Genomic DNA, 26791 nt, shown 5'->3' on the forward strand with positions numbered 1-26791 from the left:
GAGAACTGAAGAAAGCCAGGGGGCACCTGGCTGTGAGCTGTCACTGCTGCCCCGCGTCTCTTCCACCGACCGACGCTCTCACCCGCAGAGGCGGATCTGACTGCGAGGACCGAGCCGCTCAGCTGAACCCCCCCACACCCACGCCACCTCCAAGACCCATAGACGCGCGCGCTTCAGGTGAGGTTCGCACCAGAGGATGCTCTGCAGACACTGCTCCCCGGGGAAGAGGCTGCACATACTCTGAGAGGACATGATCTGTGACAGGCGGCGTGTTGCAGTGTCCTCCTTCACTCACAGTGTCTCCGCTTTGCTTAAAGGCTGCTGAGAGGAAGCTCGAGCTGCAACAGCCGTGACTCTCTCATCAACTTCATCCAGCCTCTCACTGTGTGTCAGTCATTTTCCATCCGCGCTTCGTCTTTTCAGCGCTTTTTTTTTTACAGCAAACTTACAACTGATATGATAACACAGTCCATATTTACACAGGCACTCACACACACGAACATACTTAATTTTCCTCTCTTTATTAATCATTAATAACCAAACTGTTATTAACCAAACTGAAGGTGCCTTTAAAGTACTGGTTCGATTTATGGTAAAAGTAATGTGACGGAAGCTGCTGTCAAGAAGCAAAGTGATAGCGGGGATGCTTTGTTTTGGAGGCTGTTTGTGTCTAGTTAACTGTCTTTGTTTGGGCATGATTACGGCGGTTCCCCCTGAGCTGTTGTTTTTACTGAACAGCTGAGAGCTTCTGGCTGAGATCGGCGTCAAAGTGCTGAAGCCTAAAGTGTGCAGACCCGGAAAATCAGACGAAGTGGTTTTCAAAAATAAAAGCAGCAAGAATGAGTCGAGCGCTGAGAGCGCGCGGCTGAACGCGAACGCGTTTTATATTGAAATTCAAAACCGGAATAGGAATATAATGTTCTGTGTCGCGTGCAGGGGGCTAGAGATGTGGATCGAGGAAGGTGGAGGGGGTGTTTTGTGCGGATGCTTTTAGTCCAGTTCAGACCAGTTCTAAGGCTTCTGCTTGTTCATCGCAGTGTTCTTTGTGTCATTGTTCAGTACGACAAAGCTGTTGCTGAGAAATGCACAAACTTCTAATGAACTCTGGTCTGTGTGTGTTCAAGCTATATTAGCGTATTTTCACGGTCGTTAGTGTTGGGGTCGTCGAGTTAGGCTATCTCAAGTTCATATTCACACAAAAATGCGGACAGTAGGTTTAAAACGGTATTCTTTCAAAAGATGACTGTCTAAGATGAACAAAGTGAAGGGAACAGATAGGTTATGTGTTCCAGCCAGGTGGAGTTTTTATCTGGTTATTAAAACAAGTACAATTACACATAATGTCGCTCAGTATTATCAGATAAATGTTGGCTGGGTGTTCGTAATAAATGCATTTCTGTATGTTTGAATACATTTCCAGTGAGTATTTTTTGCGTTATGACGTTCGCCTCTATAACGGTGCACACTGCACTAACAGCTCCTGTTGAGAAGCGCTCGCGCTGAACACCAACCAGCAGCAGCTGAGTCTCGCGCCGCGCTGGTTCGAACCGGCTGAGCTTGCGCTGCATTCAATTGAAGTGGGATTTTCGGACCACGTTTGTGACAAAGGGTTGCCACACAACCCCAAATAAAACGCCTCACGTTTCAGCAAAAGCAGAGGAGAAGTCGTGTCCTGTAAAGGCATTTTTTATTTTAAAACTAAAATAAAATTTAAATCTTACAGTTTCCACGTCAAAACTTATACAAACAACATTTTCAAAAATGTAAACACCCTCTGCTATGTCCTATTCGGGTGGAATACAACAGCAACCTCACGTGTAGCTGCTGTACAAACAACCAATAAGAGGAGACCTGTTGTACCCTGGAGCCAATCAGATATGTCAGGGGGAGACAGTTTAATATTTATAGGAGGGGTTTGCTTCTCAAATGTCTCAGCTGTTTTCAGTTTGTGACTGTCTTCTCGATCACAACCGTCCTCAGTAGGTTAGAAAAAAAAAAGACCTGTACTGAATATGGATCCAAGAATCATCTAAAACACTTGCAAGAGGTCATATTGTTCAAATATTTCATAATGTTAAAGAACTACATGAACTAGACTTAACGAAAATAATTATAAATAAACCTGTAAGAAGTACCTCACCATGGGTATAATTTCTGGTTGTCATCTTGTTTCTGCTGTCTCTATCTTATCTTCCAGGCTTAAGCAGCCCTCCTCATATTCGGTCAGGTCTAGCACATTGCTACCTCTGATCCATCCAAAATGGCTCCTACTCTGGCCACGGCCTTCTCCCGCCGCTGGTGGATGGCGGTTACAGCAGTCATTGAGAACCTGCTTTTCTCTGCTGTGCTTCTTGGCTGGTCGTCCCTGCTCATCATGCTCAAGTCGGAGGGCTTCTACTCTTACCTGTGCAAAGGACGAGGTGAGTCTACTTTACTGTAATTGGGTTATCATGTGTGGTTTTGGTGAGGGGGTTGTTTACTTGGAGTCCTTGAGCAAATGAGTATCTGCTGAGGGCCCTTTTGACCTGTTTTAACAAAAACACATCAAATTCATTCATTTTCCATCCTTTCTGCCTTTCTGCATGACAATCCCCTGAGCTGGTAAAAAACTGAAAGCCTCAGGACATTGATCTGAACACTCAGGTGTACTTGCTGTTCCGCTGCTGTGGAATTATGCAGAACACATAAGCAAGTGTGCAAACCTTTTTGTAGAAAGTACCCATGTTTTATCTTACTTTGGCACCTCATCCTCAGTGCAGTGTGTTACTTCTCTCAGCAGGAGCAGGACCTTTGAGAAAAGTGCCTGCCTGCATATTGGCAAACAAGAGCTTCTCATTGATTCAACAGTTGGCTTCTCCTTGTGGAAAATGGGTCATTATGGCGACAGCAGCCTAGGTCTGAAAAACCCTCGAAAGCATCCATAAAGTGCTCCTGCACAACAATGCCACAGATGCATCAGAGATGGTCATTTTGTTGTTATTTGATTCTGTCTCCTACTCTGTGATCAAAGATGATGCAGTGAGCTGCTGTACTCAGAGGGTTATAATTTGGTTATGAAAGATTGCCCTGTTTAAAAAGCAAAAAAACCCAACCAGATGAGGACAGTGGTTCCTCCATCCTAGCATTCGGTAATCAGTGCTGTCCACAGAAACAGTGTAGAGGAGGTGAAATGTAACAGCATGCTGAAGAGAACTGGCTGCTTCATCTTCATCATCAGGGATTGAGTTTTTATCCATTGCAGCCCACCTGTGAAGGAGACCATTCATCCCTTCATTCTCCACAGTGATCATCAGACAGGCTGCTCTCTGTCTTTGTCTCTTTGATCCTCTGATTGTATCTTCCTCTGTGTATTTCTCTCTTTGTATCCTACAAAGCAGCAGCTGCGAAAGCCTTGCAGGGTTAATTTGTGCATATAAAGCCTTTTTTAAATCAATTTAGCTCTGATAATTCTCTTTCTCTGACTGTTTTGCTCGGGTCATTTCCTTATCTGTTTGCTCTGATTAAGCTTTAGGTATCTCTTACTGTTGACTCAGCTCCTTCCACAGTGACCTGACCTCTGGCACATCAGTGTAGCCCCACACTTTTAAAAACCACCCATTATTGTGTTAAATCTGCATTTTGTTTTTGTTTTTTTACATTTCACTTCAATTGTGAGAAGTCTGTGAGTGAAATTAGGAGGAAAAGGCATTTTTCTGCAAACAGACGCCCTGATGAGGGAGGAAAGGGGTGCTTTAGAGACTTAAATATGAAGGCACAGTGTGAATATATCATTCTTTGTGTGACTGATATTCTATTTGAATGAGCTGTTTGTTCAGTTTGCGCATATATCTCACATCAAATCATAAAAATAGACAGTTTGTGTTCCTAACCTTTGGTGTTTCTATGGTGTGAAGTGATCAAAACAGCTTTTTTATAGTTTTATTGTTTTACTCCAAAGAAAATCATGATTTCAGTACTTGAAGTAGAGTGCTGCTGCTCTGTTTGTATTTTACCTGTTGAGGCTACATGGGTAGGTGTACAGACTTGTAACAATCACTTGACCTTTGCATAATAACCACATCCTTACACGAGCCACTGATCACAAGAAGCACAGCCTTCCTAAGAGGTCACTTCTCTGTTTTTGTGTTAATACAGCTGCTGTAGCATGGTTGTGGTTTGTGGGCTCTAGAGCGATGTTTCTCTTCATGCTCTCCTGTCAGTTGGCTCTTTTAGTGATAAGCTACGTTTCTTGGTAAACAGTCAAGCCAAAAGAACGGTGCTCTTAGCACATTGCAGCAATGATGAAACCAAATCACTTTGTTGTAGATTAGACTATTTGACATCCTTTGTATCCACAGGAGGAGTTTATCAAACAAAAGGCCATGTTGAGAATCTTAGAAGGTTCCTGTGGTGTTGAAAATAACACTGAAGAGCGGTGGACGTATGTGACTTATCAGAAAGACGTTTTCAGAGAAGGGGAGTTGGAGCTTTATGCCTCAGTGTGTTTGCGTGGACATGTTTCTTCCATTATTGACTCATGTTTGCTGTGGCCATTTGATTAGTCAGCAGTAGTTGGGGCTACTGGAGGACAGATGCTGCTATCTTCCTTCACAGTCAGCACTTAATGCTCTTGTCTAGTTGATGTGAAATACCTGCCTGGGAGGCAGAGCACATAATCTATAATTGACAATAATATTAGATGAAAAAAAATAATTTTCGGATGTGGTGCCCATATGAAAGACTATTGACTGTTGTGATCACCTTACTTTACTAACCAGATGTGTTTCTTGCTACCAGGCAAGGCCAGCAACAAACGTTAAACTGCAGCAGTGGCAATGTGCAAAGTCATCTGACTTCCCCACCTGACTTCACCCTGTCGGGTTGTTAGCATAGCTAGCAGGCTGAACGTTCATAGACAACTGGATCTTGTGCATTGTTATCAAAATAAAAATGATCTCTTTCATTTTATAGGACTGTTGTTGTTGGTTATAACATAATCAGAATCAGGTAAACTTTATTAATCCCAGAGGGAAATTGAGTTGTCACAGCAGCAAATATACAGCAAACATCAAGAAGATTACTTCGGGGGGTGCCTCTTGTGAATCTTTGCCCAGGGTCTCAACAAATTTAAGAACCGCCACTGTTATTAACACTATAGGTGCCATTTAAAATGTATTCAATGTAATATCTTGGAGTTATTCGTGGTTCCCAGTGGATGAATCAGTGTGGCTTTTAATTTCACATATGTGTACTGGCTCTTTTTTTAAAGAAAAATTTTAAGATTTTGAGATTGGAAGCTTAATCCCAAACTGTAGAAACAGCAACCAAGGAAATGCACTGTTGAGTTTATCCATTTACTCTAAATCAGTATGATGATGATGCACCCTACCTTGTGGGAAGATCCTACTGTGTGTTTCATTAATTCAATCTATATTGAGGATGCGTTTGAATAAAATGTATCACAATAGAGGTGGAAGACATTTAGTAACATCCCACAGATCATTCCATGTTTGTGCCCTCGTGCATAATCGAGCTCTTCTGCATGTGTTTAGCTAAAAGCAGCCTCTGGAGCTCAAGTGTCCTTGTGTTCCTCAGTGAATGAATGCACCAGCATTAGAATGACCCTGCAGTCATCAGATATTCACTAAGCCACGTTACCTTTCACCTCCTCTCATCACAGGGTGCATGCCAGTTTTTTCTGCACCACTCTGCCTTAAATATGAAATAACAGCTTTCTGTTGGTCTCGAACCAATGCCTAAGGGGTTTGAGACCAACAACAACAACAACACATCCGTCCTCCCATCCTCACTTTTCCCTTGAGTAGAGCTCAGTGACACACTCTTGTAACGGGAAACAGATTTCCAGTTCTGTTTACACTGAGTGTGCAGAGGCTTCAGCTGCTGTTGCAAACTTGCCCGCAGGACTCAAATAAAGAAAACACTCAGATGACTTTCTTTAAAGCTCCCTCCTCCACATATGAAGTATGTGGTAAATGCTGATTTGACTTGTATTGTTTTCCTTGCCTAATCAAAGACGAGTTGCTTTCCTCAATCAGTGCTCCTCTGTGTCCTCTGTCTATCTGTCTGACAACAGCAGAGTTTACCCAACAGCAGCGGTCTTATCGAGCACAAGGACAAAAATAGACTCCACATGAACTCAGTGGACTGTGTTTACCAGTAATTCACCAGAGGAGGCAGACTGATTAAAACTGTTACAGAGATGCCCTGCACCATGCAGGGGGTTCAGTTTGGGTCTATTTCTGGTACTTGTTTACCCTGTATTGGGTTGTTTACTTGACCTTTGAAAGAGTTTCCTGGCTTTTTTGATCAGAAGCTCAGCTCTGAGAGGGGAGGGGTGGCTGTAAAAGCTCAGTATTCCAAGAACAATATCAGAAATAAGCTCTGAAAAAGCAAGCAAGTGTTCATTTCAGATCTCACCTCTAGAAATGTCTAGAAAACTGTGTCATTATGTTGCAAAATGGAAATACTGGGGAAAAAAGTACATAAAATTCTGTCTGCTCTTATTTCCAACCAGAAAACAGCTCCAGCTTCAACTTCTCCAACACATCCACCCCTGCAGCCAAAGGTGCAGACGAAGAGTACTTGGAAATGAACAGCTGGCCCATCTGCAAAGACCAGGATGAGATGCTGAACCTGGCCTTTACTGTGGGTTCCTTCTTGCTGTCAGCCATAACTCTGCCCCTGGGTATTATCATGGACAAATACGGGCCGCGGAAGCTGCGACTGTTGGGGAGGTGAGCCCGTGAATCCTGCTGTCTGTTGGATAGTGATGGTTCTTTTCTTGTCCAACCTATTTTTCATAGCCAACTGCTTTGTCTTTCCAGTGCCTGTTTTGCCTTCTCCTGTCTTCTCATCGCCTATGGTGCCAGAGACCCCAACAGTACGTACCTCTACCTGTGTCACATACATCTCATTACATTATCACGGCTCATATGATGTATTAATGCTAATTAATCAGATACAGTATGTGAGATTCGTCATGTGTTGGCCTAGTAAGTTGGTCTAGTAACATCTGCGTGTGTTGCTTTCTCCGGTAGATCTGTCCATCCTGATCTTCTTCGCATTGGCATTGAATGGGTTTGGAGGCATGTGCATGACCTTCACTTCACTGACGGTAAGAGATACTTTATGAAGCTCACATATTGGGACATACTTAGCTTTGGTCTGAAGCGCTGCTTCATTCCTACTTCTCCACAAGTCTTGTTTTTTACTGGGCGGTGACTGTCATGAATGGGACAGAAAACTGCATGTATATAATCAGCAATCAAACAACAACAACAACAACAAAAAATAACTACATTTGCCCCAAAATAAGCTTTTGAGAACCCTTTTTCCACTGGACCTTTAGCTTTCACTTCATTGCTGGGGAATTCTTCCTTGGTATGGTTTCAGCATTTGTTCACTGTTGAGTCTCTCTCTTATTTGACTTGGTAGTTGCCTGCTGAGGCTGTAATCTCTGCAGGCCACTGTGTGGTTATAATATATTCTGTGAATGAAATGTTATGACTTGAACAGTGCATAGAGTTTTAAACATGAAACCTTCGGTCACGTTATCAGGATATCCTTCATAACTCATCAAGGCACGCTGAAGAATCCCTTCACCCTGCAAAATGTCTCATAGCTCTACAAATAAAGTGTCGTGGAATACCTCAGTGCTTTTCATTTATTAGGACAACAACCTCATTTTTCAAGGAAAGGTAGTGCTGCCAGCTTCTCCGCAATCCGACACTAAAATCTCCACTTCGTTGGCAATTACATGTAGTTTGTTTCCTCTCTGAATGACAGCCTGTACTAAATATCAGTGAGCCACAACATTGTGATATCTGGAGAAATGAAAAGGTATTAAAAGGGGACATGGAGGAAGAGAGTGAAGTGATGGCTTCAGACGTGCATACAAAGAAGTGAGGGGCAGAAAGATGGATGCATTCGACAGAGGAAACATTTAAAAAAGATGGCTGGAGGAAGAGCTGGAGAGAGACGGCTGACAACAGACTGCTTGGAGGAGAGGGATAAGAGGTAGTGTGCAGATAGGAGAAGGGTGGTGAGGGATGCAGTGACTGAGGATAGCCAGTGGTCAGGATGACCTCATCAGAGAAAGTGCTGCATCACAGGAGAGGACACGTGAGCAAGAGAGTTGTTACAAGGCAGAGAGCAGTGATCTATTATTCACTCCTGCTCTGGCTACGAGCCAAATAAAGACCTCTCCTCATTATTATTTCATCCACACGAGGACGTATGTGTGTATGTATGTGTGCACGCACGTGTATCACTTTGTTGCTTCATGGTAGCTACAGTATTTCTCTTCCTGCCTGAACAGCCGAGGTGGACTCTCTCAGAAAGGGCTCAAACAGGAAGTAGCAACAGGAGGGTAGTGTGTGTATGTGTGTCTGCCTTCTCCACCCATGCTTTTCCATTTCCTTTCCAGGCTGTGTATTAGGACCCTGACAGATACATGCACTAGCTGTTCAGCTGGTTTTATCTTGCTGCACTCCTCCCTCCACACCCCCCACACACACACTAGTCTGAGCCTGGCTGTTTTCATCTTCTCCTGTTTCAGTTTTAGCTGCTCTCACACGACCGTCGAAACTCTGTGTGTGTGTGTGTGTGTGTGTGTGTGTGTGTTATTTTAGCTGAGTTACCGCTCCCTGCAGGTCCAGACAAACATTTCAGTTATACTGCCACTTCTGTGTGTGTGAGTGTGTCTGTGTCAGGGTGTTTGCAGAGCTTAAAAAGCACATAATCGATAGATTCAGAAGGTCGTAGAAGATTTTTAAAACTTCTAAATTTAACCTTTTTAAAATTTTTATTGGTCCATGTTGCTAAGAAGTATTGAAAAATAAAACCTAATCATAAAAAAGTGGAGCCCCTGTAATTTAACTTGGTCAAATGCTGGGGAAACTGAGAAAGAGGCAAATAAAAAGTGCTGCTGTGTGAATGCTTATCTGTTTCCATTCTCTTTTTCCTGAAGGTCTGTGTGAAGGGTTGTGAGAGGAAAACTATAACCTTATTTTTCAGGGCGTGGAAAGCTCTCAAGCTGCATTTGGACTATCATAGGTCACCGAAACTCCTCAGGTCACCGTGACCTGTGCCATTTTCCCACTGTGTGTCTGTGCATGTTCCCAAAATCATCCCCTTCCTCTACTGTTTTACGTTTCTTTTTAGTCTCTGTTCATTTGGCTTCTCTCCTTCTTACTCTTTGTCTTTGCCTCAATTCTACATTCTACCCAAACTCTTTGTCCCAAGCTGTCGATGAAAACAGGCAGTGAAGGATGAGCACAGGAGACAATAGAGAGGAAGGGAGCTGTGGTTAATAATGACTTTCTCTCTGCTTACAGTCTTGACTTGTAAGCAGTTTCATGTTACAAACCCCTCTACATACATATACATATACATACTGTAAAACCACACCCACAGGCACACGCCAAGCTCCGCCTCTTGTTTTTGTCTGGCTGGTGGGACATTTCGTATCCCACCCTGTTTGCTAAGTTTCAATCTGAAGCTCTGCTCAAAAATCAGCTTTTTGTCCAATGTCTTGAATGCACAGACTGTTTCTCTATCTGAAAACACATTTATTTACCAGCAAGCTCTCTGACTTGTGGTCATAGCTGCGAAATGTAAATGTTCTCTTCACTGAGTCACTTTCCAACTTTGAGATGTGGCTAAAGGAGAAACGGGGAGTGATTTCTTCTCAGTTGGACAATGTGTAAAGTGCGCACACAGCACTTCATTCCACCCGCTGAAGTGATAGGAGTTGTAACAAAAAGCAGTAAGATCAGGCTGGAGTGAGATGGAGGAAGCACAGTATACTATATAAATTGTTTACAGCACAAAACGTAGGGGAACAATGTTGGAGTGAAAAAGGTCAGGAGTTATTCAGTAATGTGAGATGGAAGCTGGCCAGACAGAGCAGCTATCGCTAATATCGAGTGTTACGTAGCGACATGAATGGTCTGATCGGGGTGGCTGAGGGGCTGGAATGACTGCAATGTTGGATCTTAATGTTAGCTCAGAGACATCCCCACCCTTCCAAAGTCATATTTCTGGTGGAAACATTGCTGGCTTTGTTGTTTGCTGGTTTCACCCCTAAATATGTTTAGAAAAAGAAATTGACTTCTAATAAGCGAGAGAGCGAGATGACGTCAGGTTGAATGAAGTATGCCTTTTGGTGTTTGTCATCTGGTGTTTGCTGTTCTTATGGTCCACTTGGCTGCTCTTTATGACTATCCTGTGTTTCAGGACAGGACCAGTCAGAGCTGGTTCTCAATGGTCAAGCAGCATCAGGGTGCTGAAGTTTCCACTTGCTGCAGCAAAACCCTCTTCCTCCTTTCATTTCTCTGTTCTTTCCTCTCAGAGGGCTGAATCGAATTTTCTCTTCTTTTTTTTCTGCACGAAAGACTCAGCATATTTTCCCACTCCTCACCCAGACGTCTTTGTCACGTCACACTGCCTTTTTCATTTCAGTTTTAAACACTCAGCGCAAACAGACACACACTCCTGGTGGCGTACAAACTATGCGCAAAAGTGTGCCGTGGCCAAAAAATTTCAATGACAGAATGTTTGCACGGTCCAGTGATAAGACAGTAGATGCAGACTGTAGTCTTACTCAGTTGCCTGAGTCAGTCTTGCCCGAAGCCCCTCTGATATATAATCAACAAACACGTAGAGTCTACTTATTATGTATAAGTGGGTCACAGCTCCTCTGTTTGCACTCACTACATTCAGCACTGTCACCAAATAACAATGAGTGAGCGCTGTCCAGGTTACAGCGCGCCTGTGCGTTTGTTTGAAGCAAACATTATTAAAAAAAAGTTTTACAGTATTGACTCACACAGGTATGCTAGCAAATCTGTACTGTTGTCATAAGGTAGAGCTAAATGCTAATGTTAATATTTGCTAATAAACAAGTAGAGTTAAAGTGTGTTTAAAATTTAACAGCTGAAGCACATCGAGTATTATGGTCGGGGGTTTTTTCGGGCAATTTTTCTAAAGATTTATGATGTTACATGCCTAACATAAAGTTATTTTGGGAATACTGTTTTTTCTATTTAAACCTTTTCCATTTGGGTGTGTTAATAAAAAAAATGGTTTTAAATCACTGATGATGGCAGATTGTTTATTTAAAATGTTAAACGTTATATTTTTCTATCGGACACAGACTGAAATGTATCCATCTAACTTGACTCTGTTTCATTACCTTTGCTTACATTATCCATTGCAAACTCCTTCAACTTTGCTCAGATCTGTTTGCTGGTCTTTTAAGTGCTGTACTAAATTGGAAAGCTCAGTAACATTGTTTGCACATTGGCTTTTGCAAATCAAATCAGGATGCCCCCCTGGTCATAAAACACTTCTTAGCCCATTCCGCCTGCCTTATCAACAAAATAATGCAATGCTAACGTGGCCGCTGCATAGGTCCCCAACTTCCATGTGTAGTTTTTGCTATACTTCAGGATGTAAGGATAGACAAGAACACTTGCCAAAGGTAACTACTATACTAAAAAAACACAAGAATCAAGAACCAATTCCAGTTATCCAACTGATTTAAACCCTATGCTTCTAGCCCATGCAATTTCTTTCATCAGTGCTAGCCTGTGTTGTTGAAGTTGTGCGTGGCTTAACAGTGATGCTAAGCTGTTAGCGTGCCTTTAAATAATCCACCTGTTTGTATCAAGCCTCAGTGATAAAAGGGTTGTTCTGATGCAAAAAAAACAAACAACCTCTGTAGTCCTTGAGGCTAGCCAAAAAGGAGCATTTGTCAAAGAAACATTTCTTTTCACTCACATAAATCACACTGATGATATTGACAGCTTGCTGAAATGATAAGTGAAATGATAAGTTATATGGATACCCTTCAAACAAAAACCCAAACGCCCACTCTTTGCTTTCATATTTGTGTCTCTAGATATATTGGCGTTTTATAGTTGTCTTTATGTTTACGCCATTTATTAAGCACGTGCATTACCAAAAAAATAAATAAAACCGACACACCTGCTGAACCCAATAACCAGTCCCTGATCTCTTATCTCCAGGTCACTGCTCTGAAGATAAAATAGACCTTCAGTGGCTGTTCAAATACAGGGCCCATCATCTATGTGTGTACTTTGTGCAGGGATACACTGTGACCATAGAGCTAACAAAAGGGCTATTCAGGGACGAAGCAACAAGAGCGGTTAGTGATGGGTGTTATTACCTTCAGAGAGGTATAAGGTTGCTCTCAGTCTGTTCCTGCACCACTCACAACAGAAATGAACACAGCAAGTGTGATATTTGTGATGACGTGGAGATTAGAAAACTAATAGAAGTAGTAAGGGATTAGCAAAGCCTGTATTTAGTGAAGTAGAAAGGTGAGGACAGAGGTGAAATTTCCAGAGCAAACACTGGGAAGGTGTTGGATCAAGAACTACGTGATCACATACTGTACCTTGAAGGCCGAGAAACATAGGCAACACATTCCTCTGATGATTAGAAAAAGCACCAAAACAAGCGGCTGTTCTCTGAAGTCTTACAGGGACTGGGACTGAAAAACACACACAGATTTTTAGCTAGCTTAACAAACATCTGTTGAATGGATTGCCAAAAAGTGTTCGGCAGATATACTATACCCTATGGCTGACATTTAACAGTATGAATACAATTTTCAAGCCATTATCTATCATAATTAGGTTGTAAATATTATCTGTCAAGTTGGAATTGCAACTAAAACATTTTTATGAAAACTCTCATGTCATCTGACTTGGTGTTAAAAAGTACTGCATGAAGAGTCAGCTGCTTTTTTATCACTTTCATGATCAAGAGCTGGTTCATATATACAGACTTAATGAATCCCCTTTGAGAAAAATGTGTGTTTATACTGCGTCACAAATTTGTGATCACAGGAGCATACTTTTGTCTGTTGTTGAGAGGCCATTTACAGTTACAGTGTGTCTGTTAGCACGTGAGGCCACAGCTGATTCTTTGGTCAGTCTGCCTGACTTAAGTGTTATTGACTGCAGTTACGGAAACTCTGCTATCTCTTCCTCATCGAGCCCGACAGCTGCTTCTCCCATCGACGCACCCGCCCACACTTTGTCCTCACGCTGCTGAACCCATTAATCCCTACTTCTCCTTTCATGATTAGCAGACCAAACCAGTTTGTGACATGTTTTTGGAAAAGAGTGGTCTCAGCAGCTGACTCTGACTAAGAACTAGAGTCAGTCACAGAAACTCCCAGTGTGACGTAAGCTTGTTTTGCTCAGCAGTATCACAAGCACTAGATCTGTTATGTTTCTTTTTTCTTTTTTTCCCACTGCTTCGGGCTTGCTACCATTCACTCACGTGATTTTGTTTTCTCCCACTTTTAAGTGTGCTCACCGAAGTTAATGCCAATGATAACAGTTCCGTTCACCAGACAAAAAAGGTGAATGGCAGAAAAGTCAGGGACTGACTTATCAACACTGCAGTGGGCTTGTTCCTTTTTTAACTGTACTGAATATTTGGTAACTGAATGGGGAGCTATTTATTTGAACTAGGGATTAAGGGCCTGGATTAAAATAATTTATTAGAGAATCTGCCCCCCAGAGTGATTTCTGTTGTCCTTAAACACCCTGCTTATAATGAAATAATGGAGGATTACATTGAATTACTTTTTCCTTGATAATTTCCATTCAGTTGCTTAAATCAAAGCTCTTCCCATGATTTACAATATAATAACAGAACTCTTGCAAAAGTCTGGCATAAAAAGAGCCATCATCACAGGCCAGAGTGAGGAAGTGCTGCAGCGTCAGCAGGGAAATCTGAACCTGTTGACTGCATAGATTTGTGAGCGGGCTGCCATCATCGTGACACAGAATCTGCTGAGACGGGGATCTACATGTCCTCTGTCTCTTCTTCACCAAGCGAGCCAAAGGTCAGCCAACTTGCTCCCTTGTAGCGCAGGAATTTGGGGGGGGCTTGTTGTTTTGGATGACCTGGCTGGGGTGTAGTGATTTTTTTTGTAGCTCACCTTTGCTCCAATTAGTGCAGGGAGTAACGTCCATATGGGGTGAGGGGGTTCGAGCAGCTGGCTAACAAGCTTCGCCCCTGTGGCGAGCACAGTGCCTCGATGGACGGGTGGATGGACAGATGAGGACAATGAGAGGGGAGCTGGAGGGAAGCGCCTCCGCTATTTATGACCCATAATAACGCTTTCAGTGATGAGTTACAGTCAAATTTTGAACTCCCTGCCCATGCTTGTTCACTGTGGGAGCTTCCTTTCAATGCTTTTGACTCTAGAATTTGATTTCCTCTCTCCTATATAGCACTTTGAATCCAGATGGCACAGATGAACTCTGACCTACATCAGACCAGTCAGCCACATGGTGCTCTCATGTTCACACTGTTTTTCACTTCCTCAAGACGGCTGTTTACACTCTGAAGTTACCTAGTAAAGGAACAGGGCGTACACTTATTTCTCGTCAAGAGCTGAGTGTCATTATGCAAGGCCCGAGCTTTTTTTGTCTCTGCTCTTCTGCAGATCTCGGAACAAAAACTCATCAATGCAGGCAGTACAGAGTGTGCAAATACTTGGTGGGGACAAGACTATCACCAGTCAATATTTGTGAGCAGCAGATTAAACTATTCGCCATTTGTATGCAGTGTGCTGCATTCTTTCACAGTCAGTGGCCATTTGCAGGTCTAAGTGGATTGAAGGACAAAATATGACAACAAAGATTATTGCGCAACCTAATATGCTGCCCACAGAGCAGAAATGAAGCTAATCCAATTATAGATGGGTAATAGATGTCATTTTGGCTGCAGCAGCTCCACTGCTGGAGGTTAATGGGCTGTGATACATGTGAGTTTAGTTCAATGCTGTAACTTTTCCTGATCAGTACAGCCTGTTTCCTCAGGCACCAATTCAAGTATAAGGTAGCAAATGCTAAAATGTAGCGTAGCATAGCGGTTTGCTGAGATTAGCCCACATGAGCTAATATTACTCACAGTGAAAACAGATTCATGGTGTGCTGTCATTAAAAACTTTCATTTGCAGCAGAAGACATGAACTGTTCAGCATTTTGATCATCTGCCTTTACAAATGTAGAACGTGGACGACAGGGCTGAGCACGAGCTCTATAGAAACAAGTATTATATTGCTGTAAAGAGACATGCCTGCCTGAATGTACTTGAGTGGTGGATCACGGGAAATAGTCAAAGGAGCTTGCAAAGAAAAGCGTCTGGACTTCTTTAAGTTACTTGAAGACGTTTCACCTCTCATCCGAGAAGCTTCTTCAGTTCTAAGGTCAAATGGTGGAGAGTCCCAGAAAGATAAAACGCCAAAACACAGACTTAACAATGTGGTGTATGCTGTACAGTGCAGCGAGGAATGCCCAGACCTCTACATTGGAGAGACCAAACAGCCACTTCACAAGTGCATGGCACAACATAGAAGAGCCACCTCCACAGGACAAGACTCAGCTGTCCATCTGCATCTTAAGGATAAAGGACACTCTTTCAAGGATGCCAATGTTCACATTTTGGACAGAGAGGACAGATGGTTTGAAAGAGGAGTGAAAGAAGCCATCTATGTCCACTGTGAGCGACCATCTTTGAACAGAGGCGGGGGTTTACGACACCAACTCTCTGCCATCTATAATCCAGTTTTGAGATCCCTTCCCAGACGCCTTAACGCCCACTCACATCCTGGGCCATCTGATCTCAGGAATTCGCATGATAAGGTGGGGCCAGGTTTCACAATGAACTCACCCGAAACTCTGGCTGATTGGGACCCACACCCAGTTTCACACCTTGGCTCAGGCGATTAGAGGATCATCAGGGGGTCCTTTTGTCCCTCTGTGGGGGGTTACTCCCACTAGGTTTATATCTGGGACTCTCCACCATTTGACCTTAGAACTGAAGAAGCTTCTCGGATGAGAGGTGAAACGTCTTCAAGTAACTTAAAGAAGTCCAGACGCTTTTCTTTGCAAGCTCCTTTGACTACGATGACCTGGATGACTGAGAACCTTCACAGACATCACGGGGAATAGTTCAGGGCTTTGCACACGCATGTAGTAGTTACTAGTCACAGGGTAGTCACACCTTACGCTGCTTTATCTTCTGTTTTGCTTTATATGGGACTGTCATTTGGAAGCAGACAACTTGAAAGTAGCGACTGAGCCCTTACAGATATTAGGAAAATGTTTGGTAAGTTTATTTCTCAAGCGAGTAGATGGCTGTTTTGCATTTGATTTGTTTTTGCAATGAGAGGAGTCGCCTCCTACTGGGCACTTTTCACACTCGAAAGCCTTCATCTATAACACAGCTAACGAGAAAGCTGTTTTATCTTTGTTTTTGTTTCGCAGTTTCTTCATGCTATGGATTATTGATTATTTTTTGTCCTCCTTTAAGCCCCTGGCCACTAGTTTTTGATAATGTAAATCATAGTTAGGTGACATAAAGAGGTCAAGCTTGACTGCTTTGCTTCTTATGAGTCTGTGGACATTTTGTGCATTTAAATGAACTTGGTCTTGCAGTTAAATGTGTAAACTGATCTGTCTGCTCTCTTCACAGCTGCCCAACATGTTTGGAGATCTGAGGTCGACCTTCATTGCCCTGATGATTGGATCCTATGCTTCCTCTGCTGTCACTTTCCCTGGCATCAAGGTAACTTACAGTCACTCACTTACTGTGGCTGATTCTTGATTTACTTTAAACATCCACGTGTCCTCATCCATGACTGAAAGATTTTCCTAAAGGGCAATATTAACTCAGAAGGAATAACCCTGCAACTGTAGAGTGTGTTATTGATTCTCCATTATGATGTTTTTGTGTGCGTCCCATCTTCCTGCCTGTAGGTGATCTATGATCTGGGTGCCACATTCATCTCCATCCTTCTGGTTTGGGCCGGCTGTGCCTGCCTCGTCTTCTTGAACTGCTTCATCAACTGGCCTTTGGAGCCCTTCCCTGGCCCAGAAGACATGGACTTCACGTAAGACAAACAGGCATACTTAGTCTGGCATGCACACAAAGCCGCATGAACATATGTGTAGCTTCCAGCTATTGTTTTTAAGCAGCCACTGCAGTATTATTAGCTAAGCTCGAGTTATACCTGCTTGAAAAAGGATTCTGACTGAGCCTAGGGATTCTGGATTTTCCACACAGATCACTGCTTTACCTCATACACACTGCAAGATTGTATACACGTACAAGCGCACACACTTATGTGCAGTAAATCCCAAAATAATGCAGTGGAGACCAAGTGAGCCCTAAAGGGGAAAGAACATAAAACCAGATGATCGGCCTACTTTGCTCTCATTCACCTGGATCTTTTAATGTTTCCTTAGCCTGTTTTCCTTTTCCTTTAGGTGTCTGCTTACATTTCCCCTTCTTTCTTACTTTCCTTTCTCAGGGTGAAAATCAAATTCAGCTGGCTGGGATTTGACCATAAGATCACCGGGAAGCAGTTTTATCGGCAGGTGACCACAGTGGGACGCCGTCTGAGCGTAGGCCATGCCATAAAGCAGCAGGAGGCACCCTCCAAAGAGCTGTCCACACAAGAGGCCAACAAGCTGTGCCTGTCCACTGTTGACCTGGAGGTGAATTGCAAGAGTCAGGAGGAAAGTAAGTCTGAATATGCTCTAACATCTAAAGTCTGTTATATAAAGACAGGATGAACTTAAAATAGAAACTAGTTGAATTGGAGCAACAGTTATGTTTCTTGAAAGACTGTAAAAGCCCATTCACAGTTTTTAGCAGTGGCTTTCTTTGCCATCTGGTCGTCAAAACTGGAATCTAAGCAAGCTGCCGACAGAATATAACTGCTGTCTGTAAAAGGAAGAAATCCAAAAACATGCACAAGTCAGCACAAGTGTACCTTGTGATCAAATTAGTCATTCTTGAGTAGATACTAGCTTATGAATATTCTCACAACTCAATAGTCAGTCAGTTGGTGCAGTTAGACTTGAAACGGACTGAGCAAAAGAGGTGCTAAGTGTGTTAGGTTTGCCAGTAATCAAGTCATAAAAGTGTATCTCTTCTCTTTGAAAGGACTGATGCCAAGTGGAATCCCACATAAATAAAATAAATCCCACTGATATGAAAAGTAAAGACTTGAATTCCATTGTTATAGCGTAGGTAAGTGCAAAGTGTTATAGAACTTTTAAAAATTAACTTAATGTCCTTACTGTGTGCTTTGAATCATAAATCCAAGTTAAAATATAGACAATAGACTTATTAATATACTTAAAATTTTGTAATTTATTTTGGCAATGAATATTATTTACATAGAATATTTAACAATGTATTTCAGATGAAGTTTAAAAGTGTGAAATTTTTTAAAAAGGCTAACACTTCTGTTAGTTTTTACATTTTTAAAATGTGATAACACTGTATGTAGTGTTTTAGGTTGGTTGGCAAAAAAATATCACGTCCATTCTAAGGTAACCTCTGTTACCCATGCACTTTTTCAGTCCCTCCTGGCTTTTCTAACAGGGTCAGGGACTCCCAGTGGGTTAGTCTTGTCACACCTCTCTCGGTCTCTTTGGTACCAAACGGACCGTGGAATCGGTTCAGACCCTGTTCTTAGAAAGGGGCTCAGCAGGTGTGTGTCGCGCTGGCAGGGAGCCCTAGAGAAGCACTGCGGTGGACTGTATCAGCCATTACAGTGAATTTCTGACTGTGTGTGTGTTTGGAGTGCATTCAGGATGCCCGTGGCTGGTTTCATAACAGCTGGACATGTCGGGATGTTTAAAGAGGCCCATATTACACCCTTGAACACAACCTTGTTCCTCTCTCTGTTTGCTGTAAGTTGAAGCAGCTGTGAGGGTTGCAGAGTACATGCATCTTAGGCCTTGGCCTATTCCTCCTGCCTCCTCAGATATAAGGATCAAGGTCAGATTCAAATGTTTGTGTTTTCTGTTAGGAATGCACTTAAATCATGTATCTGGACCGGCACAGTCAGCACTTGTTTGGTATGTTAAGTACACTTTGTACTAGAGCTGTAGACAGAGAATGAAGGCCAAAGAACTTTTTGTAAATAAATTGGTAGATTTTGTAAATGTTGAAATGAAATATAAGCTAGTTTTAGATTAACAGCTGTATTCTCTTATAAATTATTTTAGTGCTCTATGAGCATTTTCAAACAATTAAGTCCAGGATAGATACCTGTTGTTGAAGACAATGAACCCATCTGCTTCATCTGGGTACCCATCATTAGTTGGTGTGTCCGGGGTTTCTCTGTATGGACAGCTGTCCATTTTCCACTTCTATCCACAGCATTCATTAATGATCAACGTTTCCTAGAACCCGCTTTCCTTTGAATCCTCCAGACGTTCATTCACATTAAGATGTCACCATAACACCTGGGTGCCAGTGGGAAAATTTACATGTCAGTCTCATCCGTTCCTCTCAGCCAGTGGAGTTTTCCATCTGTTTAGAAAGTGAAAAGAGACTCTGCATGTTTGACCATCTGTACTTTAGATGAAAGTTTGTTGGTGCTGATAGTGGAGGCTTCAAACAAGGTCATCATCATGTAGGTTGTTTGTCAGGATGCTATGAATACACTCATACGTTGCTATTTTTTATTGAAATGAGCGATCTTTTTTTTCTTTTAAAAAAATCAGTTTCCTGGAAATGTTGTAAACATCACAATCGCTGTAACAGCAGTCTGACATCTTCGGCATAGTGAATTACCTACTCATCCATTGTAGTGATTGTCATGAAATTTGGCAGACGTCGTAGTCTTGCCAGGATGAATTGTAAAGACTTGTAAAAACAGGCCAACGTATCAGTCAGCCCGGTACATTCAGAACTAATGAACATCACATCAGCCTCAGCTGTGCTCCTGTTTGATTAGCAAACATTTGAATGCTAACATTAACACTCAGCGAACCAGCAATGAACTTAGAGCCTGATATAGGTCGATATTGACTGATACTGGCCTAGTTGACTGATATGATATGAATAGCAATGAGAAAAGAAACAAATATGGTAAATACATCTCTTGGTATTGGCTCAGGATTTTAGTGCATCCCTGCTAGCGCAGTAAATTATTTTCATAAAGTGGTAAACAGTACACCTTTATGCTGACTCATTATGCAAATTAGCACAGTCATGTTGGACTTTCATCTCAAAGCACTGCTGTGCCTAAAGTCATCCTCAGTGTACCACAACTTAGGCCTCATATATTTTATGATTTTTTTTTTTACCACTGAACACTTGAAAACTGATTATCATGTCCCACAAGCAATGAACAGTTGATCTTAGTCCTTACATTGACTTTTGCTCTTAGTGTTTCCTACATCGTGCACAGATAAAGTTGATTTTGCAAACATCTTCTGATGCAGGCAGTGTCATAAAAATAGATTATAGAACTTTCTGCTCCGTAAAAGGATTTGGATGTTTCCCTAAAGGCCTGTGAAGCTTTTTGGTTTTTCCACTGAATAATTCCCCTACCACGAGATTTCAACTGTGTACAGAAGGAAATAAAATCTCCTTATCCAATATTTTTGGTTAATATCTTTGTGGTATATTAACACAGTGATTTGATCTCACCCTGACTTCTCTCATTTCCTCTGCAGCTCAGAGCTTCATGAAGAGTATCTTCAGTCCCATCTTCTTGCTGAGCCTTATCACCATGTGTGTGACTCAGCTGCGCCTCATATTCTACATGGGAGCCATGAACACTATCCTGGAGTCCCTAACAGGCAGAGACCTCAGCACAGGTGTGTGTGGTTGTTAGTGTGTCAAGCTATACATGTTTTGAGAGTGGTTGCGTTTTTATCTTTAACACCTCTTTGACATCTCTGTCATGCTGGCTTCCTGCTGTTGCAGTGGAGAGGATGGAAGTGGGTAAGAGACCTGAGGCCACACTAGCAACCCTCTGCCCCCCTCCCTACCCTAAACTGTTTGTCCACTTTTTTGTCTAGAGCATGACCCTGCCCCCCCAATAACTCCATGACATCTGCAAACTGTTTTTCCATTCCTGTCAGTGTGCACCACCCTCTGATGTCTTCATACTGTTTACCGGATGTTCACCCTGAAACCGTATTAACGCTGCCTCTGCCGCTGTTTGTCTCCTAGTGAGCGTGTACACCTCCATCTTTGGCGTGCTCCAGCTCCTATGTCTGGTCACCTCTCCTGTCATTGGCTACGTCATGGACTGGAAGCTTAAAGACTGTGAGGATGAAAACGACAAGAGCACCAAGAGGTCAGCGTGCGCGCTAAGGAGGAACAAATAATTCTATTTTTCTCAATTTTTTTTAAATGTTTTCTTCTTTTGTTCTATCAGAGAGCCTGGGCAGCCCCGTCGCCCTGACAAACGAATCCAGAAGATCGTCAATGCCACCAGAGCTTTTATCTTCACCAACATACTCCTTGTTGGCTTTGGAGTCACCTGCATCATCCCCAACCTCCCACTTCAGGTATGCAGTAGGAGGCTGGGGGAGCCATTTTATTGAAGTGTTTAGGTGGTGTGGGTTCACGCTCCTCTGCATGTGCTGCTGCTGTACGTCTCCCCTAGAGGGAGACTAAACACTGCAGAGAGAGAGAGTGATGTACATGATATTCAAACCACTCACATGGCAATGCAGCTGCTGATATTTCTAAGTGATGTGGAGCCACCTAATGGACAAAAATGTTGTTGCAGTTTATTTTGTTCTCTCTTGAATCTCATTTGTCAAAGACAAACCCTTTTGTTTTTCAGTGAAAACCCAGCAGGTCGGCCCTGAGCATGTATTTACTGTAAAAATCTTTCTTTTCCTCTTTTCTCTCCTACTTCAGGTTGTCTCCTTTGTCCTGCACACTATTGTGAGAGGCTTCATCCACTCTGCAGTTGGCGGGCTTTATGCTGCTGTGTAAGTGTGTGACACGTTTAAAAGATGATGGCAAACCAGTAAGGAATCATGCAGCCTAATGCTGTCCTACACTAGATACAGAAAGTGACTAAAAATAAGTGAATTTTAGGCATTTCTTCTTCTGTCCTTCTGTGCCAGCAATCACTCTTTTTGGACAACTTTCCACAAGATTCTGGACATAAAGCCTGTGGGCCAGAATTGGTCCAGCAAAGACAAAATGAAGGAGGGCATAAATTTTGTCCCGCTTTTCCTATTAATAAAGACCCCCTCCCTCATTGCCATTCATACTACTAAATTAAGATAAACAAGTGATAGAAAATTTGTCTACTATAAAAAGATGTCTTCTTTTTTAACACTTTTTTCCACTGTTTAAAAAAAAAACATTTTATGCAAATTAACAAAAACTTTATAAAACTGTATATTTTATATTTACTGGGCATTCTGGGCAGTGTGCTATGGGATTTTTTTTTTTTTTGTAATTTTACATTTTACCATTTTTGATAATTTCTCGGATTCTGCCACTTAAGATTAAAGTAGGCTGTATATAGCCCACAATGCAACATGTTTTTGACATTCCCGTATTAGAGCAAAAAAAGAAGTCCACCACTGCTGTTAAGCGATGAAGTCTGGCTCGCAGTCACATGTTCTTAGTATTTAACACTAAACTTTCACACTACAGTTACTTTGGTCAAAAAAACAACCCAACTATCATCTAATGTTTGAAATTATAAGCAAAAAATGTATTCTGAAAAATGTAAAACAAAAGCTGTCAAGCTAACCAAATCTGATGTGAAAAAAAAAAGAATAAAACTGTCTTCACCTAAAATGGATTCTGTTTATAAATCTGTTAAAACTGGAAAAACAGTTTCTTCCGTATAGATATTATATTTGCAGTAAATAGCACTCCACATAATTAAAAATGGACTATAAGCATGTAAAAGAAGTGACTATATATATGTATAGACATTGCATATTTATTATGGAGATATGCAAATGGCTATTATAATTACGTAGTTGAGGTGAGGTGTTCTCACACTTTGGCCTGTAGCAGCCACATGTTCTTGCCTGTTGACCTGCGACTGTGTGCAGGGTGATAAGAGCTCAAAAATCTTATGAAAAATTTCCAAATGACTGCAGCTGGAGATTAGCTGACACTGCCGCATTTAGAGAAAATGATGATTGGGCATTTTTCTTGGAATGAAATAAAATACCTCTGAGTTGCAGGAACAGTATTATCCAAAATGAGCCTACACAGGATGTGAATATTACATAACAGTGTGTCTGGGGGCATGCGATATATAACTGGCTGTGAATTTGTTTTTAATTTGACTCACTGTAAATTGATTTAATGGGCCTGATAGTTCACTCAGGTTAGTTATGTGACAAATGTGTTCAAATTTCCCATATGACTCATGCTGTTTATCCCCTGCAGGTATCCATCCTCGCAGTTTGGCAGCCTGACAGGCATGCAGTCTCTGATCAGCGCTCTGTTCGCCCTGCTCCAGCAACCTCTCTTCATGGCCATGGTGGGACCCCTGGAGGAAGACCCCCTATGGGTAAGATGATGCACATATAGAGATACTGGCTTTAAAGAGTGTAGTATTCAAAGTTTACCATATCATTCTATCTAACTGCTTTACTCACGCGGTGCCCAGGTGAACGTGGGTCTCCTGGTGCTGAGCATGCTGGGTTTCTGCCTGCCCTTCTACCTGCTGTACCACAGCCGCCAGCTCCAGCGCCTCCGAGACGAACGTGACAAAGATCCCAAGATCTACGTTAAGATGAACAACGGCAGCACGCCCGAGGCCTGCGTGTAGACGGGCATGAAGACGATTTTTACAAAGTAGATGAGCTACACTAAAGATGGAGGGGACTGAGGTCACGTTACTGTGGGACATGTGACGAACGAATTCACTCTGAGACCGCCGCACCTCACACTCACAAATCTTACATTCCGCATGCTCACACAGATGCACACACTTCCACCATCATACTGACACCCATATGTGACTGAACACCACTGTGACACCTCCTTCACCCTCTCTGTGAAGAACCCCTAACACACACACACACACACACACACATTCTTTCCACATGGAGAGCTTTCAGTTCCTTGACTTCACCCGTGAACTGAGGAGAAAACTGACTAAAGGGAGAGAAAAGAAGCAGCTGCTTCAACCTCCCCAAAGGTTCCTCCTCTCTCTTTTTTCTTCATGTCTGCCATTTTGTATTTCATGCTGGTTTAGCTTCTCCTAGTCCTACTCAAGAGACCACAGGAGAAGAAGATGCCAAAACAAATGTTAGTGGCAGTGTTCAAAGGTTTTAGACATTTGCTTTATGATTGCCCAGGATGGTCTGGTTTTTGTTTCGGTGAGAAGAAGCACACATACTCAGACCCACTCAGCACGGAGATGCTGGGCCACGACATCTCCGTGCTCTCTTGTGCACAAGGGCATTAACTCAATAAGAACCCACAGACAGCAGCACTGGTAGCAGTTTAGATGGAAACCTGGACAGGTTTGAGCTCAGCGCACGATACATAGCCTCAGTGTGTGCGTGACTGGGTTAGACACACACTGCATGATGCCAGCGATGGTGCTGGTCCTTTATTACTGTTGCCATTATTTTCTTTTGTTTTGTTTCTTTGTCCATATGTTTGAAATATGTAACCTTTTTTTGTATTTACTTGCAATATGATCTTGTGTGTTAGGTGTTTATTTCTTTTACATGATCTCAAGCTATTAAGGTGGAAATGATTTTAGACATATTGTGTTTTCAAAGGTTGGTGTGGTAGCTAGGTGAATTTTAGGATCTTGATTGGTTGTAGCAATAAGTCTTCAGCGAGGTATAACATGCTGAAATCCAGACAGACAGGACATTCAGTGGACTGCATTTCCAAATCACAAAAAGGTGCTAGTTTAATCACAGAAATGTGTCCGTTGCATTTGCTTTAAGGCACTGTTAAGGTCATCAGATTACCAACTTAAGGCATGTTCCAAAGAATCAGTCAGATTATGTTTTGCTTGGTATCACTTCTGCTCGGTCACACAAACTCTGGGATTCTTGAATTCACCTCTTACAGACAAAGGGAGATTTAGCTTGATGGTAGCAGAGTGAAACAGACACAATCTTCCAGCTTCTGAGGAAAGACACCAGCGTTCTGAGACTAAGTACAGACAATAAAGCAGTCTTTGTCTTTCAAGCAGAAGCCCAGAACAGAAGCATGGAGTGTGTAGACGATGGAGCAGGGAGATAATAATTCAATCTGCTGTCCTCAAATGTCATACAGAGAAGCTCCTCTGACACGCCCCGCCCCCAACTTGCAGTACGGTGACAGAGGCACATCCAAAGACAGCCTCATGACCCTCAGAGTTCCTCACTGTGATAGGGGTAGTGGATCTGGGTAGCATTTAGCCCCGCTCTTCCTCCCATCTAGCCATCATCCATTCATCTATCCTTTCATCTGTGCTACCTACTCAAGCACACCTTAAAATGTTTACTGACAGAACTGAGAGACAAAGCTCTGCAGCCATCATATGCTCCCAGCGAATGACTTCATTAAGACAAGAATGGCACACGATGCACTTTAGAGCCTCTAAAATGGACCTGCCTGCCCATGTATCTATCACACAGTGCATGGCTGCTTATGGATGGTGCATGATGCAAAGAATGTAGACTGAACTTAAAATCTAGATTTGTAATTTACAATTCAGTTATTTTTGTATAATGCCCTTGCTTCACACGTTCCTTTTATTGCCTTTTTGTGCTTGGACAGTGGGGCAGAGACTCGTCTTTCAGTTCTGCAACCTTCACAGGACGAACCAGTCGCAACAATCTCATCCTTGATGAACTAATTAAGGTTTAAAGAATCAGTAGAAGACTGTATGGGTTAAAGTTGGTGCAGAAATGATTTTAGTTGGATGATAGGGAAAAAGTGTGCATTTGTAATTAAAGGTGTTTGCATCTCTTTATCTAACTGAATGGTGGCCTTTTTGGTCATATATTACAATCCTGACTGACTGTATTTCCATAAATGCAGATCTTATTTCATACGTCCACATGTCTTGTTGTTTGGAGCAGTTAGCTAGCACAAAAGGTATTGGATATATCAGACCTGAACAGATCTAAATATTTATCATTCTGCCGTCTTTATTTGTATTTTGTAAATTCAGATCCACACAAAGACAACCTCTCAATAACAGTTTTGTGCTTGTGGGATAAAACACAATGGATTTTTTTTTTAAATGGAAATGTAAAGAATGTAAAGTCAGTGCTCATATCTTCACTTACAAATGTACAGTTTTAATTGTGGTACAGTTGTCCTTCATATGATTAAAGCCCTATCTGGACTCCATAGAGAGTGCCTCTGGTAGCATGCTGGTGTTTCCTGTAACTTAAAGAAGTGTCCTCTGAGTACAAGCTTGTGCAGGAATAACATCACATGTAAATGTCATGTGAAGACAGACACTTTGTGGACGAGTGAGTTTATTTTTTTTCACAAACTGTAAACCAATCAGCACTTTTCCTTCATCGGTGTACCTGAAACACCTCACCCCATCCTCCCGGCATCCTCACCTTCATAGCTTAACCCGAACCTCTGATAATTGGAATTGGTTTATTGATCGATGTATTGATGACTTATTTGTTTTTTTTTCTCATGATGAATTCCCAGACAACCTTTCTGTGTGTTGTGTTTTATGTCACTGTGTACTGATAGAAAATCTAGATTGGAGCTGAAACTCTGACATTTTTTTATCTACCTACCATGCTTAATTTTAGTTTTTCTGTCTTTTATTATGCTTCTTTGCCTCTGATGTTTACAAGAATGTCTTTGTATTGTCTTGGTTTTTCTTTTGTCTTGTACCACAGTATAGCCATTGTCTTGGACTTTCCAACAGATGCTGTTTCAACTAAAAAAAAAAAAAATCAATATATGAAGCAAAATAAACAATAATTTGTACTGCTGTGTCTCTTATTTCCAGTGG

At 42.1% G+C, this 26791-nt stretch overlaps 1 protein-coding gene across 3 annotated transcripts; it reads left to right on the top strand.

Annotated features, from left to right (window-relative positions):
- On the top strand, positions 1-26766 carry LOC101469078 (large neutral amino acids transporter small subunit 4). 3 transcript variants are annotated; one of them, XM_076892148.1, is made up of 15 exons: positions 1-177; positions 2198-2420; positions 6515-6734; positions 6825-6880; positions 7038-7114; positions 16525-16617; positions 16809-16942; positions 17363-17574; positions 20532-20675; positions 20785-20802; positions 21034-21160; positions 21242-21374; positions 21733-21806; positions 23239-23362; positions 23462-26766. In XM_076892148.1, exons 2-15 carry the CDS (start codon positions 2261-2263, stop codon positions 23621-23623), a joined length of 1734 nt encoding a protein of 577 aa, XP_076748263.1. In that variant the 5' UTR covers positions 1-177; positions 2198-2260; the 3' UTR covers positions 23624-26766. The 3 variants fall into 3 exon arrangements, with proteins under 3 accessions (XP_076748263.1, XP_004574605.1, XP_076748264.1); XM_076892149.1 differs by lacking the exon at positions 1-177 and adding an exon at positions 1931-2047; XM_004574548.3 differs by lacking the exon at positions 20785-20802.
- Positions 26767-26791: the final 25 nt, after the last annotated feature.

Source organism: Maylandia zebra, linkage group LG14, assembly GCF_041146795.1.
Source record: "Maylandia zebra isolate NMK-2024a linkage group LG14, Mzebra_GT3a, whole genome shotgun sequence".
Classification (NCBI taxonomy): domain Eukaryota; kingdom Metazoa; phylum Chordata; class Actinopteri; order Cichliformes; family Cichlidae; genus Maylandia; species Maylandia zebra.